This window comes from Clarias gariepinus, chromosome 7, assembly GCF_024256425.1.
Source record: "Clarias gariepinus isolate MV-2021 ecotype Netherlands chromosome 7, CGAR_prim_01v2, whole genome shotgun sequence".
Lineage (NCBI taxonomy): Eukaryota > Metazoa > Chordata > Actinopteri > Siluriformes > Clariidae > Clarias > Clarias gariepinus.
This window is the reverse complement of record NC_071106.1, coordinates 36,425,001-36,451,081: the sequence shown is the minus strand read 5'-3', so window position 1 is coordinate 36,451,081 and position 26,081 is coordinate 36,425,001. Positions and strand designations below refer to the sequence as shown.

General features: G+C 39.5%; 2 protein-coding genes across 4 annotated transcripts in view; both read left to right on the top strand.

The window, feature by feature from the left end:
- wdr59 (WD repeat domain 59) overlaps window positions 1–1,257 on the top strand; it is a 32,759-nt gene extending 31,502 nt beyond the window's left edge. For both annotated transcript variants that reach the window (XM_053500547.1, XM_053500546.1), the window contains one exon: window positions 265–1,257. In XM_053500547.1, coding sequence (XP_053356522.1) covers window positions 265–500 — 236 coding nt within the window. In that variant the 3' untranslated portion in view covers window positions 501–1,257. The remainder of the gene's footprint in view (window positions 1–264) is intronic.
- Window positions 1,258–6,075: 4,818 nt separating this feature from the next.
- The window catches only part of glg1b (golgi glycoprotein 1b), a 42,741-nt gene continuing 22,735 nt past the window's right edge, over window positions 6,076–26,081 (top strand). For both annotated transcript variants that reach the window (XM_053500421.1, XM_053500423.1), the window contains exons 1-8: window positions 6,076–6,429; window positions 19,826–19,855; window positions 20,381–20,467; window positions 21,204–21,419; window positions 22,665–22,868; window positions 23,090–23,161; window positions 23,418–23,604; window positions 25,805–26,019. In XM_053500421.1, coding sequence (XP_053356396.1) covers window positions 6,076–6,429; window positions 19,826–19,855; window positions 20,381–20,467; window positions 21,204–21,419; window positions 22,665–22,868; window positions 23,090–23,161; window positions 23,418–23,604; window positions 25,805–26,019 — 1,365 coding nt within the window. The remainder of the gene's footprint in view (window positions 6,430–19,825; window positions 19,856–20,380; window positions 20,468–21,203; window positions 21,420–22,664; window positions 22,869–23,089; window positions 23,162–23,417; window positions 23,605–25,804; window positions 26,020–26,081) is intronic.

Genomic DNA, 26,081 nt, shown 5'->3' with positions numbered 1-26,081 from the left:
TTTTTTAAGTAGAGATGAAGCAAAGGAAAAGGGTTTGTGCATGCAGCAATACATTGTGGGTAACCAACCTAAAGATAGTGAAAGATTTTTGATCCAATTAAAAAAGTGCTGCACCATGATCATATTTATCCAAGGTCAAACCAAACTCCAGGTGATCTCGATATTGAAGATAATTGTGTTTGTACAGAAAAAGATTTTACACAATATATTACATTGTGAGCATTTACTCTTTTATAATCCCCCGTCTGTATCTGTGTTTCGCAGAGTTCGGCGTGTACTGCTGCCACTGTCGGAGCCAGGCTCGGGGCACCCAGTGCGCCGTATGCAAGCGCTTCACCTTCCAGTGCGCCATCTGCCACGTGGCTGTCCGCGGCTCGTCCAACTTCTGCCTGAACTGCGGCCACGGGGGCCACACCAGCCACATGATGGAGTGGTTTCGCTCGCAGGAAGTCTGTCCCACAGGCTGTGGCTGTCACTGTCTCCTACAAAGCACTTTCTGACGCCTCTACTGAAACACACGGACATGGCGGAGGTCTTATGTTGTGTGTGTGTATGTGTGTGTGTGTGTGCGTGTGTGTATGTGTGTGTTTTGAGCTTCCCGGTACTGTAACAGAGCCTGGACTTTTGATTTTTTTTTTATATACATAAAAATAAAGAGTGCTACAGTATAGGGATCTTGTAAAAATAGAACTTTTATAACCATTAACAGTATGCAAGGAACCAAGAAAGAAACACGTGTACAGTTTACACCAGCCTTATTTAGTACTAATCGCTTGTAAAAAGTGCCATTTTTTTTGGAGTTCTGGTTTGGTTATGTTTCAGGGTTTTCTCGAAGAATCTGTGAACACAAATGCATTCAGATGGACTGAACGCGCTGCTGATTTTACTCTGATTTCAACTACCGTGGTCTGACTTTTCCCCTGAAAAGAGATTAACGAAGACACTTGCTCTTGTACAAAGAAAAGTTTTGAATAAGTAACCAGCACTTGCAAAGTTTATGCCCTTAATGAAGAAATAAAGTTGTTTAAATAACTGCACCATATAAAACTTGTTCTCTCTTTCTTTCTCTCTTTGTCTCATGCATAAAAGCTGAGATATCATGACCATGTTCTCATCTGTGTCCAGTCCACTACTCTGGACTAAGTTTTTTTTAATGAAATACAGTGCTGTGAACGGGCCGTTTATGCTCGAGAATCCTCCAATGTGGCTGAATTAAAGCGTTTCTGCAAAGAAGAGCGGGCCAAAATTGCTCAACAGCGATGTGATACAGTAGATTCATTGCCAGTTGTTGCAAATGCAAACACATTTACTAGGTTTAGGGGGCAATTACTTTCTCACATAGACCCAGGTTGGTTTGGACCCCTTTTTTTCTCAATAAGTGACACACATTAGTGATGTGTTGAACCAAGATGATTGACACACCTCATGGTTTCAATACGAGAGATGTCAGTTGAAACAAGGGAGAGGATCATCAAACTTCTTGAAGAAGTTAAATCTTCATGGAATGTTGCAAAAGATGTTGGTTGTTCACAGCCAGCTGTGTCTAAAATCTGGACCAAGTACAAATCAAATAGAATGGTTGTAAAAGGGAAGTGTACTGGTAGACCAAGAAAGACATCAAAGTGCCAAGTCAGAAAACTTAAAGCAGTATGCCTTGAAAACAGAAAATGCACAACAAAACAAATGAGGAACTAATGGGCAGAAAGTGGAGTCAATGTCTGTGACGGGATAGTAAGAGATCGCCTAAAAGAAATGGCACTTACATACAGAAAGGCCAAACGAAAACCATCATGAACATCAGTGGGCTAAAGAAAGACAATCTTGGACTGCGGATGACTGGATGAGAGTTATATGTAGTGATGAGTCACGAATCTGCATTGGGCAGGGTGATGATGCTGGAACTTTTGTTTTGGTGCTGTTCCAATTAATTTCCAATTAAAAGACAACTGCCTGAAGAAAACATGCAAATTTTCACAATCATTAATGATATATGCTTATATGTAAGTTCAGGGTATGGGAGACATGACAGTCATTACATCTTTTATAAATGCACAAGTTTATGCTAAGATTTTGGACCATTTTCTTATTCCATCAATTGAAAGGATGTTTGGTGATGGTAGCATCATTTTTCAGGATGATAATGCATCGTGCCATAGAGAAAAATCTGTGAAAACATTCCTACAGGAAAGACATATAATGTCAATGGCGTGGCCTGCAAATAGTCCGGAACTTAATCCTCTTGAAAATCTGTGGTGGAAATTAAGGAAATGGTCCACGACAAGGCTCCAACCTGCAAATCTGATCTGGCAACTGCAATAAGACAAAGCTGGAGACAGATTGATGAAGTATACTGTTTGTCATTAGGTAAATCCATGCCTCAGAGAATTCAAGCTGATATAAAAGCCAGAGGTGGTGCAACAAAGGACTAGTAGTGTTTTTGTTAGGTGGTTCCATATAATATTCCTCAGATTTGTGTGATTCCATATTCTTTTCCTCTGTTTGATCTTTAAAACAGTTGTCATTGACTATAGTTATCTTTCTTCCTTTTTTTTTTTTTTTTTAAGTGTTTTATACAGCCAGAAGTTTGGATTGTTGAGTGAAAATAGTTTTGTGGCATGTACAGTGGTGTGAAAAACTATTTGCCCCCTTCCTGATTTCTTATTCTTTTGCATGTTTGTCACACTTAAATGTTTCTGCTCATCAAAAACCGTTAACTATTAGTCAAAGATAACATAATTGAACACAAAATGCAGTTTTTAAATGAAGGTTTACGTTATTAAGGGAGAAAAAAAACCTCAAAATCTACATGGCCCTGTGTGAAAAAGTGATTGCCCCCCTTGTTAAAAAATAACTTAACTGTGGTTTATCACACCTGAGTTCAATTTCTGTAGTCACCCCCAGGCCTGATTACTGCCACACCTGTTTCGGTCAAGACATCACTTAAATGGGAGCTACCTGACACAGAGAAGTAGACCAAAAGCACCTCAAAAGCTAGACATCATGCCAAGATCCAAAGAAATTCAGGAACAAATGAGAACAAAAGTAATTGAGATCTATCAGGCTGGTAAAGGTTATAAAGCCATTTCTAAAGCTTTGGGACTCCAGCGAACCACTGTGAGAGCCATTATCCACAAATGGCAAAACATGGAACAGTGGTGAACCTTCCCAGGAGTGGCCGGCCGACCAAAATTACCCCAAGAGCGCAGAGACAACTCATCCGAGTGGCCACAAAAGACCCCAGGACAACATCCTAAGAACTGCAGGCCTTACGTGCCTCAATTAAGGTCAGTGTTCACGACTCCACCATAAGAAAGAGACTGGGCAAAAACGGCCTGCATGGCAGATTTCCAAGGTGCAAACCACTTTTACGCAAAAAGAACATTAAGGCTCGTCTCAATTTTGCTAAAAAACATCTCAATGATTGCCAAGACTTTTGGGAAAATACCTTATGGACCGACGAGACAAAAGTTGAACTTTTTGGAAGGTGCGTGTCCCGTTACATCTGGCGTAAAAGTAACACAGCATTTCAGAAAAAGAACATCATACCAACAGTAAAATGTGGTGGTAGTGTGATGGTCTGGGGTTGTTTTGCTGCTTCAGGACCTGGAAGGCTTGCTGTGATAGATGGAACCATGAATTCTACTGTCTACCAAAAAATCCTGAAGGAGAATGTCCGGCCATCTGTTCGTCAACTCAAGCTGAAGCGATCTTGGGTGCTGCAGCAGGACAATGACCCAAAACACACCAGCAAATCCACCTCTGAATGGCTGAAGAAAAACAAAATGAAGACTTTGAAGTGGCCTAGTCAAAGTCCTGACCTGAATCCTATTGAGATGTTGTGGCATGACCTTAAAAAGGCGGTTCATGCTAGAAAACCCTCAAATAAAGCTGAATTACAACAATTCTGCAAGAAGATGAGTGGGCCAAAATTCCTCCAGAGCGCTGTAAAAGACTCGTTGCAAGTTATCGCAAACGCTTGATTGCATTTATTGCTGCTAAGGGTGGCCCAACCAGTTATTAGGGTCAGGGCATTAGGGTTATTAGGCAATTACTTTTTCACACAGGGCCATGTAGGTTTGGATTTTTTTTCTCCCTAAATAATAAAAACCATCATTTAAAAACTGCATTTTGTGTTTACTTGTGTTATCTTTGACTAATAGTTAAATGTGTTTGATGATCAGAAACATTTAAGTGTGACAAACATGCAAAAGAATAAAAAATCAGGAAGGGGGCAAATAGTTTTTCACACCACTGTATGTGCTTGTTTTTTTTTTGTTTTTTTCTACACAATTAAACATTTGAATGAGAAATCTTCTGAGACGGGTGATTCCATACTTTCTTCCAGGGGTTGTATGTATTGTAATCTACTCACAGTCCAGTTGTGATGGACCTTAAATCATAAATACTTAAAAAAAAAAAACGTTCAAGTATATTGAACACAATTCCAATCATTTCATCAGTCTTTATTTTCTTTGCTTCACAAAGGCTGAGAATTTGACCCTTCTCTAGCTGTTTTTTTTTTCATTCATTTATTTATTTATTTAGCCAGGCAGTGTATAAAAGAATCTAAGCATGAGACATTTTTGGTTGGTGTTTGCTTAAAAGTGTTTTTAAGCAAAAAAAGATTTTTGGGACAATGTGTGCATATCAGGTTAGGCCTAAATGAATTTAATTCCAAACAATGTTTTATCTTTTATTTTACTCTGGGTATCCCATCAGGTTTTTTTTCATGTCAGTAATATGAAACAATTTTTGAAAAAAAGTTTTTACACATTTTAAAGTCTACAAATTGCTAGGAAATGACTAAAGTCAAATGTGAAACTGAAACCTGAAGGTGGTTTTAACCACAAAACACAAGTAGAAGCTGAACTGTAACCCAGACTTACTTACTTCAGTTCACAGTGTCTAATTCACACTTGGTCTTTACTTCTCATGCCCATGTTGGTTCATTTTGTAAAAAGAAATGAGAATTTACCTTTCATTAAATAATGACATCACATCATCCAAGAATGCAGTTTGTCCTCCCATAAAAATAAAAATAGCTGCTCGCACACACAAACAAGAAACTGTTTAATAGACACAGATAGTTTTATGATTACATATATGCACCAAAATTTATGACTATTATAATCATAACTGATTTTTGTGTCAAATAAGAATATTTCTAGTCACGTGTCAGCACTATGATGTCAAAAAGAATTAGGGATGTCTCGTATTTGATTGACATGCTGTCATAATGCATCATCTGTCTCTGTCTTTCACAAACACACCCACACAAGAACAAGAAAAGAAAAGGAAATTATGTGCAACTTTTAAAGGAAAAAAAATTATACGGGAAAAAATTTAAAATCTTTATCTATTTTTTATTTATTAAACATTTATTGTTTTTTATGATAATAATAAGTATAAAATATAGTCTAATGTAACAGACATCAAGTCTTAATAATGGGCCATAAAATGCGCACAGTGATAAGAAATAATCATACAAAAAAGTATATTACATTCCCAAGTTTTTTTTGTCATATCTGATCTACATAATTCACATTATTCCATCAAATCATAGTATTTTTCTTTTCCTGAAGTGTGTATACATTTTTTATTAAATTTGTGTGTGTATATATATATATATATATATATATATATATATATATATATATATATGATAAATGCTATAAAATATTTATTTAATATATATTTTTTATTATTATGTTTATAAGTTTGGAACTGAATAGGAAAATGAACGAAAATAACCTATAAAGCACAATGCCTGTATCTCCTGTGGATTTGTCTTACTGTAACACTTTAGTTAAAAATCATAAATAATTGATTATGTGAAATTAATGTGAAAGAATAATGTGTGAGCTCTTAAGTTCACTCAGGAGAGCCACTGAATACCCTAACCAGTAGAAACAGTCTAAATCTCACGAGCACTCCCTGTACAGGTGCCCTTCTAACACGTTGGAAAGACTTGACTCTTATTCACTGCCTAGTGCCCTTGGCGTGCATTTGGAACGCGTGCTCGAGCTCGAGTCGCTTTTAAAGCTCGCGCAGCTGCGCGTTGGCCGTTAGAGGAAGATGGCGGCGGCTCGGAGACGCGCTCGGCTGCTCCTGCACTTCATCATGTCCCAGTGCTTCTGCGCGTTCGTGGCGCACGGGATCAAACCGGGGGCCAATAATAATAATAACCTGCATCCTCCTCCTCCCGTGATGGTACCCGTGAACCGGCAGCTGAAGCTCGGAGCGCCGAATCCGGTGAACACCGGAGGCGCGGTGGCGGCGGCAGCGGCGGTGTCGCAGGCGAGGAGGAGGGCGCTGGGCTGGAGGCTGGCGGAGGAGGAGGCCTGTCGGGAGGACGTGAGCCGTCTGTGTCCGAAACACACCTGGGGCAACAACCTGGCGGTGCTGGAGTGCTTACAGGACCGGAAGGAGGTGAGGAGCGCGCCTGGGGGGATCCCCGCTCTCTGTGTATAGACATATATTTATATAATTATATAAACTCCCTTTACTTAACAAGTTTACCAACAGGAAGTTTAACTAGCAGCACGCATACACTACAGCTAACACCCCCCCCCCCCACCTCTCTATATCAATCATGTACAGTGTTAATGTTCAACTCTCTCACTACAGCATTCATTACTGCTCACACACACACACACACTGAAGTTTATTAAACCTATCTAACTCCACATGACCTGAAAGCACGACTCGGGGACTGGACAAGCAAATTATATTTTTATAATCATTTCCATAGAAATAATGTCTATATGAATAGAAATGATGATCTCTATACATTATGGCCAGAGGAACTTTTATTTATTTATATATATTTGACTTAAAGTATATTATTTCAATTCTCATGTAAGATAAATTATAAACATCATATCCATACACAGACATTACATCTATATAGTTTCTATTTACATCGTGTATATATATATATATATATATATATATGTGTGTGTGTGTGTGTGTATATATCTGTTTTATTTATTCATATATAGATAGATGTAATGTCTAATATTTGAATGTGTCCAAAAACATTAGATCATTAGATCCATAGGAAAAGCTAAAGATATTGCTATTTATAGAATTAATGTCCATATGAAAAATATCCTAAAAATTGTATTCGTTGTCATGAGATCCATACAAATAATGTCTATTAAGTTTTATATTTATTATTTTAAGATGTGCTTTTTTTTATGCATATTAAACATGTCCATAGAAATTATGTCTATATGTATCTCTATATGTTCTCTATGGAGATCAAGTCTCTCTCTCTCTCTATCTACACTGTATGATGTCTATAGCATTTATGTAAAAATTTATGTATCTATTGAAATTCTATTGCTATAGCTCATAGACACGTATACATGTCAAGCTCTATACACTTCTAGATCTCATTAAGCTGAATGTTTTCCCTGTTTAGGTCATGGGCTCAACTTAACACGAAGTCCGATATTTTGGGTTGTTTGCAAAATGCATGCAATGGACAACACATTACGTAGACTACACTACACACACTACAAAAACAATGATCGGCCAAAGCACTTGCACCATAATCTCAAAACGATGAGGATAGCGATGCCTTAAACTTGTGCTGAAAAGTGGCTTATAGCAACGATGAGCGGGCCCAAGCGCCTGCGCCATCACTGCCCAGGCACACCAGAAAGACGCATCCAGCCTTAAACCCAGAGCTTTTTAGAGGTCTTGGCATGTCCAAAAACGCACACAGGTTGTGGGGTGTGCCAGGGTGGAGCAGGTGCTTGGGCCCACTTATTCATATTATTGTTCAGCCCACCCAGTGTCCTCAGTTTAGTCCCTTCCAGGGGTCCCAGTGGAGGGTATATTGTGTTCCCCCGCCTCCGCGTTTGGACTGGAAGTACTTCCTCTGTATTCCCATTCTGTACAGTTGTGAGCAGGTTGAGCGTGATGGTCAGCTTTTGTCCGCCTGCGACCTATGGGTGACGTCCACTATCGGTCCAGAGCAACATTACTTTTACAGGAATTTCTTTGGGATTTGATGAAGTGCACCACTCTGTTGGAGGAAATGCGCAGTGTTTATTGATTTTCATGCCTAGTGCTGAACAAACTCTCCATTAACATGCCGTAATTCCTTTTAGGATGTGTGTGCATGTGGGGTGTGAAGGGGTATAAACAGTTCAAAGCTGTTCCGGTTTAAAAAAAAAAAGAAAAAAAGCACATTCTGCTCATGGTGTCACTGCGTGAGTAATAGAGGTTTATCGATCCAGCGATCCGATTACTCCTGTGTGACCGTACATGTCTACTCGGATTAGATTACTTAATCGTAAGAGTTTGACGCTCGGTTATGTTGGGTTTTATTTTTATTATGTGCTTAACATATAGCTTGATAAAATCCTCCATTTTTTATTTATTGTTTAAATTTTTTTTATATTACTGTATATAAGTCCAGTCGGTGTGCAGGAAATGAGTTTATTTATTTTCAGACTTTGTTAGCTCTTTGTCGACTTTCGTGCACACTTCCTGTGTGACTGGCGATGCTGTTGCACCAGTTTTCATCAGCAAAAAAAAAAAAAAAGGGCCAAAGTCAGATACGTTTAATCATAAGACCCCTGCAGAGAGGCTTATTATCTAGTTATCCGTTTCCGGGCTCAGTAATGCATTCTGTGTTTTGTTTATTCTGAACAGTAATATTTAACCGATTAACCTGAAGTTTGCCTGTAAATCTTCCACAGTTCTATCACGACAGTTTCAGCTCGCTTCCGAACATCTGTCCCTCGTTCAGCATTTTTAAATTACGCAGATAAATAAAATAATTAAGTGTCTTGAGTGTGTGCGCTCACTGCACAGAGTGTAAGATAGATTGTAGTCATGTGGAATAAACTACAGCGTCATTCTGATGAAGGGGAAGTTCAGACCGTACGCTGTTCCTTTGTATGTTTTTTGCGATTCATTACATGACTTTTCAGAATTAATTAAATGAAATAAAGTATTGGACTCGGTTTGCGCTGCTCATACATTCATAATATCTAAGCCTGTCCGTTTAGGGTTGTACGTCTCTCGCACACTTTTTTTTTCCCCCCCTTAACACGGAAACAAATCAGTAATAATTAATTAATACACACATGACGAACATTTTTAAGTTTTATTAAAAAGAGTTCAGAGTAAATAGTTTAAAGAGGAAAAAGAGTGCGTTTAGTTGACTCATGATCGTAAGGGGAGAGAGCGTTGGATTAATTTTATTTATTAATTTTTTATTATGTCCTTTTCTCACTTTTTCCCCTTTGTCATGCGCTGCTTCTTGTTAGAGCTTGCTCATCATGTTCGGGTAAATGATTTCTGCCCGAAGACCTTTCACTGGGATTCTGGGATCTTGTGTGTGTGTGTGGTTTAGCACTTATTCACCTGGATTAGAGGACCGAGTTTGTACAAAAAACGATCCGTTCGGTAGTTAAAAATGTGATGATAGAAAATACTGTGTAAAGTGTATTGTAAGTGTATTGTATTGTAAATTGTAAAGTGTGTTTTAAAAGAACCACCGGTTGTATTATTAAACCTGAGATACATGTCCTATTTGCGTGGGGTTAGTATTACCTGGTGACCTGGAGGTTGTCTCTGATCTTAATCCGATTCGAATTGGCCATGTCTGTCAAATCTTCCTGCAAATGACTCCGGGGTCGTGCATCATTTTTTAAAATTTATTTATTTTCCTGTGCGCCTGTTTATCTTTTGGAGTAAAAGTATTTTGGGTGCCGGATCATAACAACGATACAATGTGCAGAAAGAGAAAATATAGGGCTTTATTTGTTTGATATGTAATTTTATTTGTAATATAAATACAAATGTAACATAATATAGTTGCAAGCAATGACGAGCGGGCCCAGGCACCCTGCGCCTTTGCCACCTTGGCGCACCAGAAATACACCAAATGCACATGCATTTAAATACTAATACCCTTATGACACAATTTTTAAAAACAGGGAATTTTATGTTAAGTCCTGCTGGGAAAAAAAGGCTTCACACCATGATGTCACTCAATATAATGTCACTCAATGTTATAAACCACTTTTCAGCGTAAGTTTACACCATCGTCATGGCTGAGACTTTTGAGATTTTCTCTCCGCAATTTTGCATCCTCAGTGTCTTAATCACATCAGCCGGGTTCGTTGGTGATCGTATTAATCCCCTAGAGGGAGTACATCAAAATCCATTGGGTGCGTTCTGCAAACAACCCAAAATAACGGACTTCCTGTTGAGTTGAGCGCATGACGTTCAGGGCTAAAGTTGTTCATCTCAGTAAGATCTAAATGTGTGTCTGGTTTCGTGTGCATATGTGAAAGTGTGTCAATAAAATCTTGTGTGTGGCTCCCATGGCCCAGCCCAAGGCCCAGACTCTCAGGCATCATAATGTAATGACAGCAGATTCCACCTTTAAAAAATTTTTGAGCATGTTAAGACCCTGTAAAAGCCCAGAATGGTGGAAAAAATTTTTTCTTAGAACAGCAAGAGGACCCTTAACACACTATGAAGTCATGGGGCCGATGTCATAGTGCTTGAGCCCTAATATTTGTTGTTAAACCTCGTGTTCACGTAGTAACCGAAAGCGTATTTATTCACATACTTGGTTATATATTAGGTGCGTTGCTGGAGGAATCCAGTAGGGGCGCACTGTAGAATTTAGTCAGACAGTTTTGCATGAAGTAAACAATGTTTACCGTTTTAACGTTGTCGCTGTGCAGCGGTAAAGATGCGCAGCCGGTCGCACAACTTCACCTCAAAACACGTGTATACGTGAAATAAAACAACCTTCATTACAGCCGCTGCTTTTCTCGTTCTTTCATCAGTACTGATTTACATTTCGGCTACACTACGGCTCTGTCCTGTAGCTCAGGACGACGTCATTTGCAAACCAAAACACAGCGTTGGTCAGTTTCTGCGCTTGGGACAATCAAGAGTCGATTTCACACGAGCTAAGCGCTTTAGAGGTGCATTAAAACCTGCATTTGTGTTTTTTTTTTTTTTTGTTTTGTTTTTTTCTCTCCTTCCTTCACTAAAAAAAACCTCAAACTTAACGAATCAAGGTTGTGACGAAGGTCGTAAGAGCGTTCCCACACACTGCTGGTTTAATCTACTGCTCCAGTTTTAGTGACAAACCGAGCTGTGAATCTAAATGACAACACACTTCCTTCACACTCCTGCTCATTATTCCTCTTTAGGTGTGTGTGAAGTGCTGAACCAATGCACGCACGCGCACACACACACACACACACACACACACATGATGCCGGTTATCCAACAGCTTTATTTTATTTATTTTTTTTAGGAAAAGGCTTACGTCACTGATGCTCAGAGCTGTCTGTTACAGAGTGATGAACCATAAAGACGTGTACGAGATGGAGCCTCTCAAATAATTTCATTCTGCAGTTTGAGATAAATGGCATCACTGTGTGTAGGGTGTGTGTGTGTGTATAAACAGGAATCATTGGTGTTATTTTTTTAGCACGATTTCAGTCGATCCTTGACGTTGTCCCGAAGACGAGGGTCCAGTCTGGCCCTGAACAGAAATCTTACACTCTTGTCTTTTAATCATTTTTTTTTTTTTTAAATGTGTAGTGTGTCCTTTCTTGTTGGTACACTCCACTCAAAGACTAAGACACACATATCATGGGAATGTTTGTTTGTTTCTGGGCGATGTGTCATCCAGGATATTGAGGAGAAAGACGGGCGGTATCGTTGGACACGTGGGCCAACCTCAGGGATTTCTCCAGCAGAGGCCTGTCAGAGAAGAGCCTTAATGCATGCTAATTGGCTTCCTGTGTGTCATTATTTTCCATTTTATTACCACGTCTGAGTCCCTGACAGCAGGTCTCCTGCCTTCCAGGACTTAAAAATAAGAGCACTGCCTTATATCAGCTGTTGTTTCAGTTAGCTCAGGGTTAGGATTGGAGTAACTAAAAGAAATATCCAGATTTTTTGCTAAATCACTAATTATTTAAACATGAACATAAATTTTATTAATTCGAAGACTACAAGGAACATCCGGTGTTCAGTAACATGGCAGAATGGTTGGCTCAGTGGTTAAGGGTTTGAACTACTGATGGGATGGGAAGGTCACAGGTTCGAACCCCAGCCGCTTGCGTACCCACTTTTCCACCCAGGTTTGGGAGGTAGTTTGGTGTCCAATTTTGAACCAGTTCTTTGTTTTCTTTTGTTTCTGCTGCGAGTATCGCTGGAAAAGAAGAGTCGAACATGAACGTATAAATTGAGGAAAAGGGGTACAAGTTACCACTGTTTAGGCCCACGACTGCTCAGACATATAATGTCGCTCTGGGTAAGAGCCTAAATGTAAACTTTGATCAGCATTACAAATTAAGAGATTATGGTTAGGGTTTTTATTATTATTATTATTATTATTATTAAAATAAAAACTTCCCCCTGTAGGAACAGTGACAGATCGTTCTGTACACACAGAGATTCTGCACTTGGGTTTAAACATTGTCTACTCACTTAGTTATCATGTACAGGGTCTCGGGAGGCCTGGAGTCTGCCAGGAGTCTGCCAGGAGCCTTCCTGCACAAGCATTCACACACACTTGGAAATGCCAGTCAGTACTGTTAGTACCAAGCATGAGGAACATGCACTCTCCACACACACAGGATCAAGGTTAAGTTTTAACCCGTAATCCACGCAGGTTCAGGGTCCCGCAGTTGGTGGAGGTGTTGGTGCGAACGCTCGATCCGAGGAGCAAGGAGTGGTTACTAATGAAACTTAACTTAATTCTTAATTCCTAGTTCGGGTGAGACTTGACAAGAGGCACGGTCTAGGTCTACTTATTTTGACGCTGATAAAATTATATTATTAATAGTACAGTATGTCCCTGACTTACAAATGAGTTCGATTTATGAACGTGCTCCTGTAATAGAATTTGTTCGCAAATCCAACAATGTAAGTCTTGTACACCTCTGACACGAATATACAGTGTTAAATACTTTTTAATAGATCATTTGTTGGTCCGCCTACTGGACCGACCGGAGGATGGAGCAGAGTATTGGCAGTAAAAATTTGTTTAGATTAGGTTATGGAATTCACTTCAGTTGATTCATGGATTGAAAGAAACGCTTCGATGTGAACACAAGCCTGGGATCGGGACGAGTCCAAAACCAGCGCCGGGGGGGCAAACGCAAAGTATTTGGACCAGGTACGAAAATGCTTGCGTTGATGACCATTAATACAAAAGAAAAAGAAAGAAAGCTTCCTCTTAACTAACAGATTAAGAGCTTGGGAAGTGTCTTCTTCACCAAGTCTTCAGAAAGATATCTAATCATCTTGGCTGCTCACAGGGTCGGAAACCCGTAGACGCCTAAACTCAGTCGGACTTTTCAGCTTTAAGCAATTTATGCTTCATATAAACGTCCTGCGTACAATTTTCCTCTGTTACAGATTTACAAACAACAATCTTGATCATTAGTTGCCCATTTTGTCTCTAATAAAGGTCAAACATAATGGTGTATACGTTTAGTTTTTTTTTCTTAAAAAAATGACGATTTCAAGCTCTGACGTATTATTTAAGAAAAGAATAAATAACCGGCTTGTGCAGTTCATACAGCACAGCGTTGTAAAAAAGAGGATCGTATTGGACTGTACAGTAATTAATAGGTCTTTTTGCCTGAGCAGCAGCAAAACACTCGCTATAATGTTAGTCTCGAATAGATTTATTCATTTCCTTATTGGACGTCGACTAAAGTTCTCTTTCGCCATTTCGGCATTGTGCTTTTTCCTCGCCGTGTCCCCGAGTATGGCTTTAATTACCGCCGTAATTACTTTTCCTGTGCGCAGCAGCAGCTGTGGCCTTCTGAAGAGCTAAATGGTGGCTATAAATCTCCTCCTCTCTTCCCCAGGCCAGGAGGACGAGGCAGCCCAGACACAGCTGCACTGCGTCCGTCCCTCCGTCGCTCCCTTTCTGCACGTGCGCGCGCACACGCACACAAGCGATCCTCCTCATTTGCATTTCCAGCAGGTCGTCGCTCATATGCGCGACGTAAAGAGCTCGCAGTAAAACAAAGACGCCCAGTGTGACCGAGAGATTTATTTTTTATTTTTTTCCCTTTCCCCGAAGAACTGACCGAGAGTTCAGGCCAGTCCTAACGGGAGGAGACGGACTCGACTTCATTTGTTTGGAATGAACAAGAAACAGTTTACACAAATCTAAAGTTTTCGTTTCATCCCTAAGATCAGTGCAAAAGTCTGGAAGATTCGTATTTAAAAAAGCCACATAAGAATTTCTATTCCTTTGTTCATCTATTTATTTTTTGTTCGAACTGGTCAGGGTCACGCCAAAATCCTTGGTCTGTTTAAGGAACACTGGGAGCAAGGCGGGAAAGTCCGTTCTGAATCCGATCTTAGAAACCCCAGAGCTGTGAGATGTACCAACCCCTTCTGACATCTTGTTTTGGGGGAAACCTCACCCTTTTTATTCGCAGCCGTATAACCATAATTTATGATCAATGGCAGGCGGGGATGAAATGGCGGACAATTTTAAAAATGTCTGCTGAGAAATGTCTACAAGAATGCTGGTCATTGCTTTTGTTGACCAAAATGACCGCACTCAGGATTTTAGTTTGTTGCTTTTTTGGCAGAGGGGGAGAGATTTACGCTTGTATGAGACGCATAGTACGCATAGGATCCAATTCCTATCTGTATTGCGAAGTATGACTTTTATAACCAGTGACTTTCGTAAAGTCTCAGTTGGTGATCGAGGCTTCCTCAGCCAAAAGGTTAATTTTATGAAGCTTAATTCAGGTACTCATTGTACTGCCATCTAGTGGACAAATTCTGTGCAGCAACTAGATCGTAACATCGCAAGCCTAAAGATTGTGTGCATTTTCTTGATATATAAGAAGTAAATATAAAGTTCATTGTGAAATGCAAAAAAAAATTCAGAATTTTGATTATATGAATTTAAGAGCAAAAATCTCCAATATAACAACCGTCATGTGATTTACGGCAATTGCGAGGCTTCGTTTGTCGTCGGTCACGTGACTCTCAGAGAACAGTCACAAGCATTGAAGTGAGGGTTCATTTGGACACACCCCTTCTGCTAAATAGAAGCTTCGGCTCTTCTGTGTCACAGACAAATCACTATTTATAACGATCCTGACTTGATGTAGTTTTCCTCAGATTTCGTGTGTTGAGTGTGCCACCTGTAGGATTATAGAGGAACTGCATCATTTTTAGCACAGTGTGTGGGGGGAAGAAAAGATGCGATTGGCTGGAGTCACTACAGGTTCGGAGGAAACACGTGATGGTCTCCGGCCCTGCCTGACTTGTACTGTAGTAGTAGCCTTGATGGCGGTGTGCCCTAATAATGGGTGGGAATTAATTAAATAATTCATTAATTTAAAAAAATGAAAAGTCAGTGTGGGAAATTGACACACAAAAGAATCACAATATGTAACTGAATAGATTTTTTAAAAGTATATTTAAATTTTCACAGAAAATACTCGTGTCCTTGAAGAGTATCCTTGCTTCTTCTTTTGACTTTGTGCGGTTGGTCCAATATCGCCACCTACTGGAATGGAGCAGAAAAGGAAAGATTATCACTATGTATGAGACATGGCGTTTAAACAACCAACACCATGTTACACAGCGTTTCAATGCTTATTGGATACGTTTAGTAGTCTTTTTTTTTTTCTTTTAAACCTGTACAAATTATCGCCGCTTAAAGTGAATCAAACAGTGACGTAAGTATCATGATTATTGAATTGATTTGAAAATCTTAACGTTTAAAAAAAGTAATAAAATCAGCAGTCTACCAAGTAGTACAGCATGTTCAGTTTATTTCACCCTACGCCAGCTGTTTCGGCACACCTACAATCCTCTCTAATCATCTCTCTCTCTCTCTCTGTCTCTCTTAGTGAAATTCCACCTCCAAATAAACATTAGACATTTCAACACTTAAGAAGTGTACCTTTTTTTTTTTTAATTTTTTTTCCTTCCAGAGCAAGCCAGAAAGGCAAATTATATTTTTTTGTGGTGAAGAAGCCAATTAACTCTAATGAGAAAGAATTGTGAAAAAAAAAAAATAATCCTTCTTTTGGCAGCAATTAATTTTCCTTCATACTGAGTTCATTTAGGTGAGCGTGAACACAAATTTGCAAGGCGAGGGAAAGTAAGCTGAGCGAAAACACCGGGGCCATCTGTGGTGTATTCTTTACAAAACAACAAAGGTAGCGTGATGCTAATGATTGAGCTGCGGTCATGTTGAATCTCTCTCTCTCTCTCTCTCTCTCTCTCTCACTCTCCTCGTGAACAGACTGCTCGGGTTTTTCATCACAGCGACTCTTTGCGTGCGCCGCCTCACAGCTTCTCTGATTGCAGGTCAAAATTACAGTCATTTAGATATAATGACTTTCAAGATAAGAAAAATTTGATATTTAATGCGATGAAATGCCTTCATTCAAGTCAGTATTTTTTGATAGACAGGCGTAGTTGAGTGATTGAGTTGTTGGACTGAAAGTTTCCAGGTTCAAGCTCCAGCCTCTCTAAAGTTGCTTAAATAGGGCCCTTGAGCAAGGCCCTTAAACCCTCACCTGCTCAGAGATGAAATCTCATTTCATACAAAATGCTGTAAATGTATTTAGTATAAAGTTGTTTATTCTTCAGAATCCGGCTGGGCATTGAGTCAAAAAGGCCTGTCGCTTGCTCAATCCATGCCTGCGAACTTGAATGTTTCCTGAAGATTGGGCACAGAAGACGGTTACCTACAGTAGCTGCTCTTTGCTTTTTCGCCATAGTCCAACAGTTCTCTATTGGGTTTGGGTCTAAAGATGATCCAGGTCATGACTCCAGAAGCTCAATAATATTGTCATAGTCTGTTTTTTATTAGTTTTTTTAGCTCAATAGCACAACTGATCCTTTTTTTTAAATAGCGAGTCCTAAATCGTTTTGGCCACTGCTGTACACCTTACACTGCATCACTAATACAAAAATAAAGCCTATTAATAATATTCTTTCCCATTTAAAAGGACCATTCAAAGAAACAGGAACAAATCTTTTAAAAGCAACAAAAAAAAAAAATCATGTCCCATCATGCACTTTTAATTTTTGGTTGTGTTGAATCTTTCAAGATTTTATGTATGCATTGAATGTCTTGAATGTTTTTAAAATGACGATTAAATATTCCTTACGTTGTGTGCTTTTTTTTTTTTTTTTTTTTTTATCTTTTTTTTTTTTTTTTTTTAAAAGCTGATCTGAAAATATTTAATCTATCGCTCAAAAACCATGATGGGTTTCAAACCACTATGATTTAAATTTATTACTTTTTTAATCTATTTTGCCACTATTTAAATCTCTGATTGTGATCAGACCGTGCCGATTTTCTTATTCACTCGGTCGCGTCGTGGTAATAATAGAGGATCCGGGATGCGTCCTTAAAACTTGAGTTATTTCCGGCATCGGGCGCTGGCTGAAGATCTGCATCAGTGTTTTGCAGCTGTCTTTGATTAAGCCACAGGGAACACCGACATAAAGTGTAGCATGACAGCTCAGTCGATGTTTGCGTGTCCTCTCTATTTACATCCTGGTGTTTGATTTCCAGAGAAGCTGCTGGCTGATAGCAGGGCGCCGTTTGTTTACCTACAGGGAGGATGGGTTTTCTGTAGAAAGCGATTTGTACGTCGTGTTTGGATTCGAGTGTCTGGAAGCACCTGTGCATTCGTTGCAGTAAATCATGTGATCCATTCGAGGAAGTGCATACTGTACAATACCTGAACACTTTATCGGTCACAAGGTCATCAGTCGAGGCGAATGTTTTCCTCAAGGCCTGTCACTCTGCCTGACGGGACCGGATGTTTGGTCGGAATTCGGTATCCGCGTGTGAATGATCGGTTTTCGAGAACGCTATGTGGAAGCAGATGGTTGATTTGGGCGTGGCACCGGAGCTCAGATAGCTTCTGAATATTGGCAGCTTCCCGAACTCTATTTACGTTTATGGGGGTGTGTTGGGTATCTCCACTGCTGGCACGGCTCCCTTCCTCGCTCTCCAGAGTGTCCTTCATGGACTCAACCCATTTGCTTCTCTCCTGCTGAATGCTAATAGCTCGTTTGTCATACGAAGAAGATGATGAAGCAGACTTTATATGGTGCCTATGCATTAAAGTGAACAATGATTATCAGGTTCTTGAGTTGCAGGTCAGTAGTGCCAGGGTTTGAAACCAAATAAAATGGTGAATATAAGATTTCCAATTACGTTATTTAATCATAATCAAGTCTAAACTTGAAAACGAGGTGAACTTTTGAATCTCTGGTCTTCACAGGATTTAAACCGTGCTTTGCTCAAGTGTGCATATGTTAGCTAGTGCGGGACAGGGTCAATCCCAATGCCGTATTATCACAATACTTTAGTGGCGATCCGATTAGTATTGCGATTCTGTTGGTATCACAATTTTATATATTAGTTACAATTCTTAGCAAAGAAATTTTGCGAATGTATGAATAGTTTAGAGTGTGCCACTCAAAAACAGCAGTTTTGGTCTTTAATGTTTGCACACTTTGAATTCAAAGCAGTTTTATAGGAATCCTGTGCAATGTACTCATGTATATTAGTCGATCATCGCTTGATTGCTTAGCAGACACCTTGGAAATTGGCAAGTCACTTTTAGACCTACAAATGCATCTCCTGTATGCGTGTACAAAAACAAAACCCACAAACGGTGGGCGGTATCTTTTAATTTTTTATGTATTTTCCCAGGATTAAACACCCATTAGACCGCTGCCCCAGTGTTGACCTTTTTTTTTTTTTTTTTTTTATTTTCGTTTAATGATTGAGATAATCTACCTAATTTTAATATTACACAAAGATAACCCGAGTAAATAGATGGAGAGCAAGATATACTTTGATTCTTTCCATGAGGGGTAATTATTCCATTACTGCAGCAGCAGGTTACACAAACAGTAGTAAGAAAGAAAAAATAATAATAAAGATAAAATGGGCAATTTGTAATTAAGTAATTGTAATGTATAAATTAATACAATATTCCAGATGATGCTATACAGAAAAAGAGTGCAAACTGCGGGTTACAAAATGCAGATTTTCAATAATTTGGTTTATTAAGTTAAAAAAGCTGTCCAAACCTGCCTGGCCTTGAGTGAAAAAGTAATTGCCATCCATGGGAGAGATCCAAGACTAAAGCCACTGCTGACCAAAAAGAACACAAGACTCGTCTCACATTTGCCAAGAAAACATCTTGATTATCCTCAAGAATATTTGAGCAAATATTCTGACGTCTGGTGTGAAACTAGCACAGCGTTTTATATAAAGAACATCATAACAGTCAAACATGCTGGTGGTAGTTTGATGGTCTGGGGTTTGATTGATGGAACACCCCCTTAATAAATGAATTTGGCAGGGGCAAATACTTTTTCACTGCACTGTGGACACTGAAATGGCACATTTGGAGGAGGAGTGAAAATAAAGTGTGATTTGAGGTGTAAAAGTGCATCATTAAGGGTTTTTTCAGCTAAACTCACTTAACAGAATAGTAAAATATGGGACCTTTTAAGCTTCATCAAGGATCGATCACTAACATGACGTGTGAAGTCTCCGCTCTAACCACGTTTGATCAGTCGGTGAAAACTTCAGCTTTCCAGCCTTTATATAACCGCCGGCTCCTTCTAACAGCTTTTATTTGGATTTTAATCAGGTTCATGTTGAAGTCACTTTCGGTTGAAGCATCTGCCAAATTGAGGAGAGCGTGCCTTTTGGCTGTGCTTCTGTCAAGCTGTTGAGATGTAGCACCATCTGATCTCCATCATCTTGTTTTCTTTTTTTCTTTTCTATCTTTTTCAGGAAACTGAAATCGCTTCTGACTGCAACCACGTAAGTGTTCAAAATCTCACACTTCCTTTAATACTTTCATCTTTTTCAAATTATCTCTGTTGCCATATTAAAAAACCAACAGATTTTACTTTTCTAAATTCTAATGTAACATCAAAGCAGCACAAGCAATTTAAATATAAATACAAAGAGCAGTTAATACCACGGTTTAATACTGCTTGTGTAATATAACAATACTGCTTCCACCATGACGCATGTTCGAATCCAGTGTGTTGTAGTTATAAAACAGCACCTGATTCAGCACACGGTACGTTTGTAAGATGAGCCGCGAGTGCTGTTACATTGTGTGCAGACTTTAATATAGCCGTGAGGCACTAGATCTCAGGGTCGTGAACTTGTTACGCGTGTGTGGTATGTGTGCAACCGAGACACACCTCATACTTGGAATAGTTCACGTTTGAGGTCTGATTTCTGACGTATACATTTATTAAAAATGCCCTCATTGGTGTTATAAATACATTTTTAATCTTGTGTAATTGCTTTTGCTTGTGTTTTTCCCTCTTACAGCTGCTGTGGAACTATAAACTCAACTTGACGACCGACCCTAAGTTCGAGTCTGTAGCAGTTGAAGTGTGTAAAAGTACAATATCTGAGGTCAGAAGTTTTAACATTTTTCTTCCCACTTTGTTTTAGAGGTTTTTTCCAAGCTTTTTATTAACTTGGCTAAATAAGCAACCCTTCGCAAGCAGGTCCAAAACAGTTTAAATGCAAAAAAAATACTACCATCTGGAATCATCGGTTAACTCGTGATACGATATCACAATAAAGTTCTGCAACATTCTCACGACTTTATCCATATCTTACTTCAATATTATATTTTTCTTAAAAAAAAACTTTAATGATTGATTATATGTAGCCACGTCCCTTATAGTATTATTTTTCTCACTTAAAAAACAAGAGCAGCACTTAAACACCATGAACTAACTTTAACATTTAACTGAGTAGCGTGTTTTCATCATCTGCCATAAATATTTCTAAACAAATTTGCCGAATACTGTGGTTAGCGCTGTCGCCTCGCACCTCCAGGTTCCGGGTTCGATTCCCACCTTCAGGTCTGTGTGCATGGAGTTTGCTTGTTCTCGGCATGGTTGCTGGGTTTCCTCCCACAGTCATGCAGATTGTTTAATAAAAAAACTATTCTGGAGTCATTTTGGCGATACAGAATTGTCACAAAAAAGAATTTGTGTCCGTTATTCTATAGCTGAGGACCGAACAGATGGTCTTTCATTCTCCTTTTTTTTTTTTTTTTTTTAAAGCATGCATCATTATGAGATTAGAACTTGGGTCAAGAAGTTTGTTTATTTATTTAATTTTCCTCGCTCATCTCCAGATTAAAGAATGTGCAGCTGAAGAGAGAGGGAAAGGCTACCTAGTGTCGTGTCTGGTGGATCACCGTGGCAACATCACAGAGTACCAGTGCAACCAGTACATCGCGAAGATGACCAGCATCATCTACAGTGACTATCGTCTCATATGTGGCTTCATGGACAAGTGCCGAGAGGACATTAATGTCCTGCACTGTGGGAGCATCACCACCGGGGAAAAGGTGAGCCGTTTGTGTGCGTGCACGTTTGTGTTTGTGCGCGTTTTTGTGTGTGCGCATGTAACAGCTAGAATTGACATGTCCGGTTTATTTCACTAATACAGTAAGTTAAGTCAGCTTTTATTGTCATTTCAACTATAAAGAGTTCAGTACGCAGTGAAACTAAATGCTGTCCTTCCAGGAACAAGGTGCTGCGTACATACGATATAACAAACACATTCATTAATTACTAATTAAGTTACTCTACAAAAATGTGCAACACGAGCAACACGACACAGTGCACAAGTTGCATCACAGGCCTGTCTCTGATCAGACAGCAGTTGTGTACGTTTTAGTTCTGTTGTGCGAGTGTGAGAGACATCTACCTTATTCCGATGAAAAGTAATGCGTATAAAAATATCAAGTGTACACTCACTGCTAAATGCAAGAACGGAGGAAAGCGTAGCATCAGAAGCAGCCAATCAGACACAGGTGGTCAGAATATACCCCGCCTCCAGATTCTGATTGGCTGGAACTGACTCCAGCATTATTGAGTGCACAGTAACGCCGTAAATAAGGAAGCGAGATAAGTGAGAGAGTTGTGCGACTTAAAGTGCATCCGGGAAGTATTCACAGCGCATTACTTTTTCCACATTATGTCACAGAAGGCTGTGACATAACTAAAATCGATTATTTCAAACATTCTAAAATCGATTAAATTCGATTACTGGGGATTTTTGCTAATTTATTAAATTAAAAATGGAGATTATCATGCAGCCCGAGTGTTTTGTTATCGAAAAAAGATGCCCGGCTTTAACATTACCAATGATGATATAAGGGTGTATTTACTTTTCAGAGCAGTGGATTGTGTGATCAGGGGTTTAGATGCGAGTAATGTTTTCTAAAGTTAATTCTAGTGGATGCATAATTAGTGGTAAAGGTTGTTTTTTAAAAAAAAAAAAATTTATTCCCCTTTCGATGGAATAAGCGGCCATGTTGCAATGACCTCACTCAAGGTGAAGGATAAATACCCCGTTCAGCAGTCAGGTGATCGTTCTGGTCTTTATTCTACCCGTTTTCTGTAGAGATTGTGTAACATGGACGGTATAGAGGACACAGTTATCTTAAAACTCCCAGAATGTCATCCTATCACTCCCCCTGTGGAGAATCGAATCCTGTCCAAACAGGGCTCTCTTTATTTATTTAATTAAACTATTTTCTTTACTTTTTGTTCTGGTGTAATTATTTCCTTGTTGTTTTCTCCGTCAGGACTTGCACTCTCAAGGGGAGGTCATCGCGTGTCTGGAAAAAGCTGTCGTGAGAGAAGCTGAGCAGGAAGACAAGCAGCACCGAATCCGAGACGACTGCAGGAAGGCCATCATGCGAGTGGCCGAGCTCTCGTCCGACGACTTCCATCTGGACCGATACCTCTACTTTTCCTGCCGGGACGATCGGGAGCGTTTTTGTGAAAACGTACAGATTAGTTTTTTTATTATTATTATTCATACAGCTGCATGCTGGCTTCTTGTGGTGCTTAATTTCTTTTATTAGCGATGTCACCGAAGGCCAAGTTGGGACCATCGACTGCTCTGTAAATAAATTGCTGTCACCGTGAGGGAAATACTCAATGCTGTTCCAGTAATGTTGTTCACGGTTGGTAACAAACCCTTCTTCTTCTTTTTACTTTGTTGCAGACTCAAGCTGGAGAAGGCAGGGTTTACAAATGTCTGTTCAACCACAAGTTTGAGGACGCGATGTCTGAAAAGGTATGAAGGCCGGTCCTTCTCCTCTCCTTTGTCTGTCTGAGCAAAGCAGAAAAGGAATGTCCATTTGCATGCCATGCTAAATGTGATTTTATTTTTTTATTTTATTTTTTTTTCCCCTCGAAAATTGTAAGGCAGCATTATGAAGAGAAATATTGCTACATAGACAGCCTGAAAAACTCCACAGGAATGTTTATGGCAAACAGATTGTGTGTGTGTGTGTTGTGTGCCGAGCCTAAATAAGCACGTCTGCCCACAGTGCAGAGACGCCCTGACCACCAGGCAGAAGCTGATCGCTCAGGACTATAAGGTCAGTTACTCGCTGGCTAAAGCGTGTAAGGCTGACCTCCGCAAATACCGCTGTAACCTGGACGCCAACATGCCCCGAGCTCGAGAGGCCAGACTGTCGTACTTGCTCCTCTGCCTGGAGTCTGCAGTGCACCGAGGTCAGTGTGTGTGTGATGGAGAGAGTGCAGGACAGTATTTTTAAATGTGGACCAAATTTTATTAAAAAATTATAATTTTGCATTTTGAGCTCTACAACAACATAGTTTCAAGCGTTCACATGAGATGTAAGGATTGTTTTGAACACGGTTGCTCCAGGTTCCTGGTAAAATAACCCAAAATCAAAACGGACCGTCTCCACCAAACTCCCTCCGCCCCTCCTCCACTTTTCCGCTTACGTCCCTGATTAACAGACGATCCGTTCTTCGACATGTTTCTAAAAAAAAAGGGACTTTGCTCAACTCTGATTGGCCGGTTTCACTTCATGTCATGTTGATTTAATCATTATTGGATCTTGGTTGGATCAATGAGTCACTTTCGCACTTGTGAATTACATTCGAGTTGTGAATTCTCCCAGATTTAAATGGACTGTGTGGTTCTACGAACATCTGTGGATGCAAACAAATCATAAAGTAGCTTACATATTGTACAAACAATAGACACTGCAGTGCACCAGATACCAATATTTTTTTGTGTGTGTGTGTATGGGGGCGGGGGGGGGGGGGGTGCAGAAGAAATAAGTCGGCCTTACTGGTTTAAATGAATCAGTCCGGGAGCACAATGATAGAAAATGTCCGTCCTGTGAAGCTGTCCTGATGATGAATAATCCTAATTATTCAGAGTTCACAGTCCAATACAGTGGAAAACAGCTCTGAGACAAAATGACGTCTGGGATTCCCCTCACGATTTAAAGGCGCAGAGACAACATGAGATAACTTACATTTGTGTGAGATTGATTTCCTTAGGCGGGGTTACAGTTTTTAGCCACAAGATGGCAGTGTGGGGGAAAATGGACAGATTTAGTCAAGTGGATCGGTCTGCTTTACATTGTATATTCGTGTCAAAGACGTATAAGACTCACTTTGTCAGACTTGCAGAACAAGTCTGACTTACGAATGTGCACCCGGAATGGAACTTATTCATATGACAAATACTTTTTCCACATAAGTCTCGGAAGGTTTAACCAGATTTTTTTTTTTTTTTTTAAACACTGCATTTTTGTATTTTTTCAGGTTACCTTTATGCAGTATTATTTTATATGTATTTTATATTTTGATGATCGTAAACCAAATATTCTCCAAAAAAAGGAAATATTTTTTCTGAAAAATAGTTTTTCACACAACTAGATATTTAATTAAATAGTTAAAGTAGCTTTTACTACATTAAAATCTGTTCTAAATAGAGCTGCTTGTGACAAATTAAATGTTAAACTTTATTGCTGCTGATTTGAAATAGACTTCAATATTGTTAATTGTCAGTCTAATCAAATCAACAGTCTGTCTGCGCTTCACAGCTGTACTCGCGTCACCCTCCTCTGTTGAAGAAGGTGCCCTGCCCTTTTCTACGCATGTCTGCTAGTGATGGGTCGTTCATAAACTCCGATGAATGAGTCGTCTCAGAGAGTGATTAGTTTTTTTATTGGGCGCACATGCGCAAATCATTGCAAAACCTCTATGTGTTATACAGGAAACAGAAATGAGTCGTTACCTTCGAGTCTTTTCGGTCCTGAGTCGTTCGTTCTTTAGTCACGTGACTCCCATAGGCGCGATGCGGTGCAATAGATTCACTCAAATTGGAAGATATGATGGTGAGCTATTCATTCTGTTTATCATAATATGTCCTTAGCTGCATTGTAATATTTTCATTACTGGAACTATAGCCAATTTTTGTTTATGTAGATGTATTGGGCGTCTGTTTATTAAAAATGCAAAATTTTATTTTATTTCTGATCAAAAGAACGAAATGAACTAAATGACTTAAAAAAAACATTCGTTCATTTTGATGAGCGAGATTCAAAGAACCGAGTCACTAAAATGATCCAAACTTCCCATCACTAATGTCTGTAGGCTTGGGTTAAAATCTCACTCAACTCTATTCAAGTACATGAAATCCACTCAGGAATGTAAAAAAAAAACCTGTTAAAACTTCACAATGTGAAAACGAAGAAGAATTTCAGTTTCATGTGATTTAATCTCTGCTCCTCATTGAGCTCGAGCTGAAAGAGGAAAATTAATTAAGCGTCCCGAATTTTATCTACAAGGTTTGATTTGTTTAATTGTGGTGATTAAAAAAAAAAAAAAAAAGTGCATAAAGGTAATCTAAACCGCTTTTCTGTTCCATCACATTGGTGTCCGGCTCCAGGGCGGACGGTGAGCGGAGACTGCCAGGGGGAGATGCTGGACTACAGGCACATGCTGATGGAGGATTTCTCCCTCAGCCCAGAGATCGTGCTGCACTGCCGGGGCGAGATCGAGGCTCACTGCTCCGGCCTGCACCGTAAAGGAAGGACCCTGCACTGTCTCATGAGGGTGGGTCGAGGAGACAAGGAGCCGATGGACAGTCAGTGCCAGAACGCGGTAAGCACTCAGGCTGTGAATAACAATAGATTAGATTTAGTGACCGTGAATATCTCTGAATC